We start from the raw sequence: 9,543 nt of genomic DNA on the forward strand, positions 1-9,543 counted from the left end.
ATGTCGCCCTCTGGTCAGCAGGCGCTGCCCGTCTTCTGTTGTGAAACTGTGACGCACGTCAGGGTATTTGTTTCACCTCCTGTGCTGCCAGCGTCATCTGAAACTCTCCATTTGTTCCACTGAATCACAACAAGATGTGCAGAGTAACTTTAGCCACGCACGTTAATCATGCTCAAAACCCCGAGATACTCCAAGGATGCAGATTAATCTGCCGCGATTTCTCAGGTTATACTTTTTCGATTTTATCCATCTTGGGCCTCCCCTTTTTATTTCTGTACGCTATTTTCCCCAGTTGACGGACCGGGTAAGGACGGCTGGATTCCTTCCCCTAAAAGGACATCAGTGAACCTGTTGGGTTGTTTTTACGACAATCTGACAGCTTCGCGGTCACTTTTACTGAGGTCGACTTTTTAGTTTCCAGATTTTATTTTTAAACTGAATTCAAATTCTCAAACTGCCTCACGTTCTCAGAACATAAGAAATAGGAGCAGGAGTAGGCCAATCGGCCCCTCGAGCCTGCTCCGCCATTCAATAAGATCATGGCTGATCTGATCCTAACCTCAAATCTAAATTCATGTCCAATTTCCTGCCCGCTCCCCGTAACCCCTAATTCCCTTTACTTCTAGGAAACTGTCTATTTCTGTTTTAAATTTATTTAATGATGTAGCTTCCTGGGGCAGCAAATTCCACAGACCTACCACCCTCTGAGTGAAGAAGTTTCTCCTCATCTCAGTTTTGAAAGAGCAGCCCCTTATTCTAAGATTATGCCCCCTAGTTCTAGTTTCACCCATCCTTGGGAACATCCTTACCGCATCCACCTGATCAAGCCCCTTCACAATCTTATATGTTTCAATAAGATCGCCTCTCATTCTTCTGAACTCCAATGAGTAGAGTCCCAATCTACTCAACCTCTCCTCATATGTCCACCCCCCTCATCCCATTATTAGTCAGGACCTCTAGGTTACTTGCCGTTGGGATCTTTCACATCCACCTGAGAGGGCAGACGGGGCCTCGGTTTAACGCCTCATCCGAAAGACGGCACCTCCGACAGTGCAGCACTCCCTCAGTACTGCGCTGGGAGTGTCGGCCGAGATTACAAGTTCGCGTCTCTGGAGTGGGGAATATTCTGAATATATAGACAGAAAAATCCATTCATTTTACGCGGGGCACGTTACAATCTTGGTGGGATGGAGCATAGCACGTAGATCAGTCAGTCTGCCCTGCGTACTTACCCTGTGTGTTTGTGAAACCCGGTTTCTGGACGTTCTGGTAGAGTTGAGCACCGAGGGTTGAAACAAGAACAGAAAATGCTGGAAAACACTCAGCAGGCCTCCGTGGAGAGAGAAGCACGAGTTAAAGTTTCAGGCCGATGACCTTTCGTCAGAACCGATCATCGACCTGAATCGTTGACTCTGTTTGTTTTTCTCTCTGAGCAGACGCTGCCCGACCTGCTGAGCGTTTCCAGCATTTTCTGCTTTTATTTCAGATTTCCAGCATCTGCAGCATTTTGAAGTATTCTTTACATGCTTGAAACTTCTTCATTTCATTCTGGGGATGTGGGCGTCGCTGGCGAGGCCGGCATTTATTGCCCATCCCTAGTTGCCCCCTTGAGAAGGTGGTGGTGAGCCGCCTTCTTGAACCGCTGCAGTCCGTGTGGTGACGGTTCTCCCACAGTGCTGTTAGGAAGGGAGTTCCAGGATTTCGACCCAGCGACGATGAAGGAACGGCCGATATATTTCCAAGTCGGGATGGTGTGTGACTTGGAGGGGAACGTGCAGGTGGTGTTGTTCCCATGCGCCTGCTGCTCTTGTCCTTCTCGGTGGTGGAGGTCGCGGGTTTGGGAGGTGCTGTCGAAGAAGCCTTGGCGAGTTTAGAGGCTTGTTTTAAGATCTGCGCCGTGCGCCTTTGAGCTTTGCGGGAGATGCGCAGCAGACCGCGAGGGTTTATGTTTCTTTTTTTTACGGGCGTTTGCTTTGATAAATATAGTGCATTCCCGAGTGTGGCAGTTGGAGCTGGGCCTGTCTCTGTGGCTCCTCCTGCGTCCAAATGGTCCACGGGCTGCTGATTATAACTTTCTCGGAAGATAATATTAGACTCACCGCCTGGAAAGTATTTCTGGCTCGACAAGAATGTCAGACGACAGCCGATCCAAATTGCCATGACGTTCTGAGTGGCCTCTTGAAGTCTGCCTGAGTTTCTGACACGTTCTTCGACGCAGTAACTGTCCAGGAAACTGTACCACAAACACACTTGTCATCGTTTGAACGAAGCCACACTGCGTTGTTAACCTGCTTCTCCTGATTAAATAACCTCTTCCGCCACTCAATTCCTGTGGTCTGTTTGCATTGGAGTTTGTCTGTTGGAAAATGAACACTGAAGGGGATTCAAGTGAATTTTCTGAACATTTTTAAAAAAAAAGGAAAAGATCTCTCCACTTCTCCATCTGTGTCAGTCACCTTCTCGAGATGTTAGTCAGAGGCAAAGCAGAGAACGTTGTCTCAGGATGTGGACGTCGCTGGCAAGGCCAGCATTTATTGCCCATCCCTAGTTGCCCTTAAATGGCGGGTGACACAACTGCGTGCCTCACAAGGCCACTTCAGAGGGCAATTGAGAGTCAGCCACGTTGGTGTGGCGACTGGAGTCACATATAGGCCCAGACCGGGCAAGGACGGCAGGTTTCCTTCCCCAAAGGACATTAGTGAACCAGAATAATCAGAGGTACGATAGCATAATGGTTTTTTAAAAATTCGTTCATGGGATGTGGGCGTCGCTGGCGAGGCCGGCATTTATTGCCCATCCCTAATTGCCCCTTGAGAAGGTGGTGGTGAGCCGCCTTCTTGAACCGCTGCAGTCCGTGTGGTGACGGTTCTCCCACAGTGCTGTTAGGAAGGGAGTTCCAGGATTTTGACCCAGCGACGATGAAGGAACGGCCGATATATTTCCAAGTCGGGACGGTGTGTGACTTGGAGGGGAACGTGCAGGTGGTGTTGTTCCCATGCGCCTGCTGCTCTTGTCCTTCTAGGTGGTAGAGGTCGTGGGTTTGGGAGGTGCTGTCGAAGAAGCCTTGACGAGTTGCTGCAGTGCATCCTGTGGATGGTACACACTGCAGCCACTGTGCACCGGTGGTGAAGGGAGTGAATGTTTAGGGTGGTGGATGGGGTGCCAATCAAGCGGGCTGCTTTGTCCTGGATGATGTCGAGCTTCTTGAGTGTTGTTGGAGCTGCACTCATCCAGGCAAGTGGAGAGAATTCCATCGCACTCCTGACTTGTGCCTTGTAGATGGTGGAAAGGCTTTGGGGAGTCAGGAGGTGAGTCACGCGCCGCAGAATACCCAGCCTCTGACCTGCTCTTGTAGCCACACTATTTATATGGCTGGTCCAGTTAAGTTTCTGGTCAATGGTGATCCCCAGGATGTTGATGGTGGGGGATTCGGCGATGGTAATGCCGTTGAATGTCAAGGGGAGGTGGTTAGACTCTCTCTTGTTGGAGATGATCATTGCCTGGCACTTGTCTGGCGCGAATGTTACTTGCCACTTATGAGCCCAAGCCTGGATGTTGTCCAGGTCTTGCTGTATGAGGGTACAGACTGCTTCATTATCTGAGGGGTTGCGAATGGAACTGAACACTGTGCAGTCATCAGCGAACATCCCCATTTCTGACCGTATGATGGAGGGAAGGTCATTGATGAACGAGCTTTAGAATCATTGAGTTGCTTCCTTCCATGATGAGGTGAACGTACAGATCAGACTCACTTAGCTTAATTAATGCAACTTATCTCCAAGTAATGACATGAAATTAACGAGAATGCTACCCTACCCCACTTCAGTGGGTTGTCTCGTTTGACGTAAACAGACTGACTCCTCTGCATCCTGACTTTTTTTGAGCCTGCTCTTTTCTGGGGCTTTTCTGCCTCTGCTGCAGGAGCTCACAGTTCGAAAGAGATCAAAGGCCCTTCCAACACAATGGGCGTGAGCTTTTTAGGTATTAGGGAGACAAGTCACCCAATTGCTTATTATTTACAGTCCATGAGGAAGCATCATCAGAGATGCCTCATCACTTTATTTATTTTTTTTGCAGTGATACGCTCTTAAAACACAACATTAAAAGTAGCTCTTGTTCCAAATCTCATCCTTGGGAGAAAATAAAGGCTGAGATAATTGAGGTGACGGTGGCCGCCAGGGTCACTGGGGGGGCCAAGTACAGGCAGTCTTTAGAACTCTCTCGCACCAGTGGCGCGTGCCGCAGTTGGCATCGCGGGCTGGCACACGGGGATCCGCCAGCTCGCAGATCAGCTGCGGCTGCTCCGGTCGGCAGGATAACCGTACACTGGAACAAAGAACAATTGGCCACTGCCTGATCCCTGGATCACGTCCACAAAAATACCTCGCAGAGAGTCAAGGCAAGGAGAATGACGGTGTCAATAAAAGTGAGTTTGGGGTGTGCGTGTGTGTTTGTACTTGCGTGTGTGTTTGTACTTGCGCGCGCGTGTGTGTGTGTGTGTGTGTGTGCGTTGCCAATAATCACATAATGCAAAGGGTGTTCCAATGACAGCTCATGAACTAGAAAATGGCCTCCAATTCCTGGCGATTGGCCCACAAAGTCAAGGCAACTCAGCCCTATTTGTGCTTCTGCTCCTCAGTCGCTGGTTTGTCCTGTTTGAACCACATGGAGGTTCAGAAAACAGCAGTTCTTCGGGCTGTTGCCTCATTGGTGGTTAAATCCTAAATCAGATCTCCCAGATCTGCTACTGTCAGTAAACCTGCCGTCCTGACCCGGTCTGGGCCTCCACGTGACTCCAGTCCCACGCCAACCTGATTAACTCTTAACTGCCCTCTGCTGTGGCCTATCCAGTCACTCTGCTGTATCACCGCGTTCTCAGGCCAACTAGGGATGGGCAGTAAATGCCAATCTTGCCAGCAACGCCCACATCTCGAGAATGAATTTTAAGAAAATTCGTCGGAGAGAATTAATATCAGTAAAAAAAAAAATAGAGCTAGGGAAATTAATGGGGCTAAAGGCTGACAAATCCCCAGGGCCTGATAATCTACATCCCAGAGTACTAAAGGAAGTGGCCCTGGAAATAGTGGATGCATTGGTGATCATCTTCCAAAATTCTATAGACTCTGGAACAGTTCCTACAGATTGGAGGGTGGCAAATGTAACCCCACTATTTAAAAAAGGAGGGAGAGAAAAAACAGGGAATTACAGACCAGTTAGCCTAACATCAGTAGTGGGGAAAATGCTAGAGTCTATTATAAAAGATGTGATAACAGAACACTTGGAGGGCATTAACGGGATTGGACAAAGTCAGCATGGGTTTATGAAAGGGAAATCATGCTTAACAAATCTACTGGAGTTTTTTGAGGATGTAACTAGTAGAATAGATAGGGGAGAACCAGTGGATGTGGTGTATTTGGATTTTCAGAAGGCTTTTGATAAGGTCCCACACAAGAGGTCAGTGTGCAAAATTAAAGCACATGGGATTGGGGGGAATATACTGGCATGGATTGAGAATTGGTTGACAGACAGGAAACAGAGAGTAGGAATAAATGGGTCTTTTTCCGGGTGGCAGGCAGTGACTAGTGGGGTACCGCAGGGATCAGTGCTTGGGCCCCAGCTATTCACAATATATATCAATGATTTGGATGAGGGAACTAAATGTAACATTTCCAAGTTTGCAGACGACACAAAGCTGGGGTGGAATGTGAGCTGTGAGGAGGATGCAAAGAGGCTCCAATGTGATTTAGACAAGTTGGGTGAGTGGGCAAGAACATGGCAGATGCTGTATAACGTGGATAAATGTGAGGTTATCCACTTTGGTTGTAAAAACAGAAAGGCAGATTATTATCTGAATGGTGATAGATTGGGAAAAGGGGAGGTGCAACGAGACCTGGGTGTCCTCGTACACCAGTCGCTGAAAGTGAGCATTCAGGTGCAGCAAGCAGTTAGGAAGGCGAATGGTATGTTGGCCTTCATTGCAAGAGGATTTGAGTACAGGAGCAGGGATGTCTTACTGCAGTTGTACAGGGCCTTGGTGAGACCACATCTGGAGTATTGTGTGCAGTTTTGGTCTCCTTATCTGAGGAAGGATGTCCTTGCCATGGAGGAAGTGCAACGAAGGTTTACCAGACTGATTCCTGGGATGGCAGGACTGACGTATGAGGAGAGATTGGGTCGACTAGGCCTGTATTCACAAGAGTTTAGAAGAATGAGAGGTGATCTCATCGAAACATATAAAATTCTAACAGGACTGGACAGACTAGATGCAGGGTGGATGTTCCCGATGGCTGGGGAGTCCAGAACCAGGGGTCACAGTCTCAGGATACGGGGTATGCCATTTCGAACCGAGATGAGGAGAAATTTCTTCACTCAGAGGGTGGTGAACCTGTGGAATTCTCTACCACAGAAGGCAGTGGAGGCGATGTCATTAGAAGGAGATAGATATATTTCTTAATGCTAAAGGGATATGGGGAAAAAGCGGGAACAGGGTACTGAGTTAGACGATCAGCCATGATCATTTTGAATGGTGGAGAAGGGCCGAATGGCCTACTCTTGCTCCTATTTTCTATGTTTCTAAAAAAAAAAGGCAGCAATCTCTGCATTGCCTCCAACCAACATGTCTGGAGGTGACTGACACAGATGGAGAAGTGTGGAGATCTTTTCTGTTTTTAATGTGAAAATTCAGCCTTCCCTTTTCAATTAGTGTTCAGTTCCAATTAAGTCAAATCCTATTGCGAACAGGAATTAGATGGCGTAAGAGGTTATGCAATCTGGGGAAGCAGGTTAATACAGTGGGAATTAATGGGAACAAGAATTCAAACCTTATCTTTCGCTGATTTGGACTGACCCTGTAGGTTGATATTATTCTTGGGCGACCGTTTGCAGTCATAACAATTGTTCCTCATTGTCGTTTCGACATTGAAACAACGAGCCAGGGCTGTGAGAATTAAGGAGCAGATTTATTAATTATCGACTGTCGGTTGAGAAACGAAGACGCTTGCTCTTCACGCAGTGCAAGAACAAAGAGCGGGGCAAATCTGATTTTTTTTTTAGCAACAAACACCAGTTAGGTCCAGTCAACCAGTGAGGAGAAATGGTTATCCGGAGAATTTGACGAGGATCTGGGATGACCTTCGTGGAAAAGTCAGGACACCCAACTCAGTGCACGATGCAAAAATGAGAAACCTGATCTCCCAGATGTGTCAGTGCAAAGATGGCTGATAATGTCTCACTTTGCAAGTTACAAACCGGCCACGTGTTAACTGTGACGCAGAGGGCAGCGCTCTCTCCTCTGAGTCAGAAGGTTGCAGGTTCAAACCCCGTTCTTGGACTTGAGCACGTATCACTGCAGTGTCGAGGTGCCCTCTTTCAGATGGAATGTTGAACTAAAGACCTCATGGCAGTGTTTGAAAGGGAGTTCTCCTGATACTTTTTTTTTTGTGAGGCGGGGGTTCAGGAACCAAGGCGGGCGGGATGGCGTTATGACGCAGATCAGCCATGATCCAACGGAATGGCGGAACAGGCTCGAGGGGCTGAACGGCCTCCTCCTGTTGCGATGGTGTCATGGCCAATACTTATCCGACAACCAACACCTAAAAACAGATTATCTGGTCGTTTATCTCAATGTTGTTTGTGCGACCTCGCTGTGTGCTAATCGGCTGCTGCGTTTCTCGACAAAACAGAAATAACTGGCTGGCTGTAAAACGCTTTGGAACGTCCGGAGGTTGTGAAAAGCACGATATTAATGCAATTCATTCTTCTCTATCTTTTACTGCTTTGCCAACTAGTTATCAGATTACCAACCTGCATAAACAGACCGCCTACCATTTTATTACTGAATCCACTGAGTTCACCATTAAAATATCAAACCAGTTAGAATTTGTTTACTTAACGACTTAGTAACTTAATGTAAACAGGGTGACTGCAAGGTTGATGGTGATGTGGGTCCCTCTCTTCCTTCCTCCCCCTCTCTTCCTCTTCCACTCTCTCTTCCTCTTCCCCTCTCTCTCTCTCTCTTCCTCTTTGTGTCTCTCTTTCTCTTCCTCTCTCTCTCTTTCTCCCTCTCTCTCTGACTCCCTCTCTCTCTTTCTCCCTCCCTCTCTTTCTCCCTCTCTCTCACTCTCTCTCCTTTTCCCCAGCCTTCTGTCTCTCTCTCTTCCCCCCCCCTTCTGTCTCTCTCTCTCTCTTTCCCCCTCCTTCTGTCTCTCTCTCTCTCTTTCCCCCTCCTTCTGTCTCTCTCTCTCTCTTTCCCCCTCCTTCTGTCTCTCTCTCTTTGCCCCTCTTCTGTCTCTCTCTCTCTCTTTCCCCCCTCCTTCTGTCTCTCTCACTTTCCCCCTCCTTCTGTCTCTCTCTCTTTCCCCCTCCTTCTGTCTCTCTCTCTCTTCCCCCCTCCTTCTGTCTCTCTCTCTCTTCCCCCCCTCCTTCTGTCTCTCTCTCTCTCTCTTCCCCCCTCTCTCTCGCTCTCTCTCTCTCTCTTCCCCCCTTTCTCTCTCTCTCTCTCTCTCTCTCTTTCTTTCCGGCCTCCTTCTGTCTGTCTCTCTCTCTCTTCCCCTCTCTTTCTCTCTCTTTAACCCCCTCCTTCTGTTTGTCTCTCTCTCTTTCTTTCCCCCCCTCTCTCTCTCTCTTCCCCCCTCTCTCTCTCTCTTTCCCCCCCCTCCTTCTGTCTCTCTCTCTTCCCACCCCCTCTCTCTCTCTCTTCCCCCCCTCTCTCTCTCTCTCTTTCCCCCCCTCTCTCTCTCTCTCTCTCTTTCCCCCCCTTCTGTCTCTCTCTCTCTTTCCCCCCTCCTTCTGTCTCTCTCTCTCTTTCCCTCCTTCCTTCTGTCTCTCTCTCTTTCCCCGCTCCTTCTGTGTCTCTCTCTGTCTCTTCCCCCCCTCTCTCTCTCTTCCCCTACCTCTCTCTCTCTCTCTTTCTCCCCTCCTTCTGTCTCTCTCTCTTTCCCCCCTCCTTCTGTCTCTCTCTCTCTTTCACCCCTCCTTCTGTCTCTCTCTCTCTTTCCCCCCTCCTTCTGTCTCTCTCTCTATTGACCCCCTCCTTCTGTCTCTCTCTCTCTTTCCCCCCTCCTTCTGTCTCTCTCTCTCTTTCTCCCCTCCTTCTGTCTCTCTCTCTCTTTCCCCCCTCCTTCTGTCTCTCTCTCTCTTTCCCCCCTCCTTCTGTCTCTCTCACTCTTTCTCCCCTCCTTCTGTCTCTCACTCACTCTTTCCCCCCTCCTTCTGTCTCTCTCTCTCTTCCCCCCCTTCTTCTGCCTCTCTCTCTCTCTTCCCCCCCTCTCCCTCTCTTTCTCTTTCCCCCTCCTTCTGTCTCTCTCTCTCTTTCCCCCCTCCTTCTGTCTCTCTCTCTCTCTCTCTTCCACCTCCTTCTGTCTCTCTCTCTCTATTTCCCCCCTCCTTCTGTCTCTCTCTCTCTCTTTCCCCCCTCCTTCTGTCTCTCTCTCTCTTTCCCCCTCCTTCTGTCTGTCTCTATCTCTCTCTCTTTCCCCCCTCCTTCTGTCTCTCTCTCTCGTTCCCCCCTCCTTCTGTCTCTCTCTCTCTTTTCCCCCCTCCTTC

The 9,543-nt window shown here is 48.8% G+C and overlaps 1 protein-coding gene across 1 annotated transcript in view; it reads left to right on the forward strand.

The window, feature by feature from the left end:
* LOC137327793 (dickkopf-related protein 3-like) overlaps window positions 1-9,543 on the forward strand; it is a 299,345-nt gene continuing 289,802 nt past the window's right edge. Inside the window, exon 1 of the mRNA XM_067993599.1 lies at window positions 1-63. Coding sequence (XP_067849700.1) covers window positions 1-63 — 63 coding nt within the window. The remainder of the gene's footprint in view (window positions 64-9,543) is intronic.

The sequence above is a fragment of the Heptranchias perlo genome, chromosome 12, assembly GCF_035084215.1.
Source record: "Heptranchias perlo isolate sHepPer1 chromosome 12, sHepPer1.hap1, whole genome shotgun sequence".
Taxonomy (NCBI): domain Eukaryota; kingdom Metazoa; phylum Chordata; class Chondrichthyes; order Hexanchiformes; family Hexanchidae; genus Heptranchias; species Heptranchias perlo.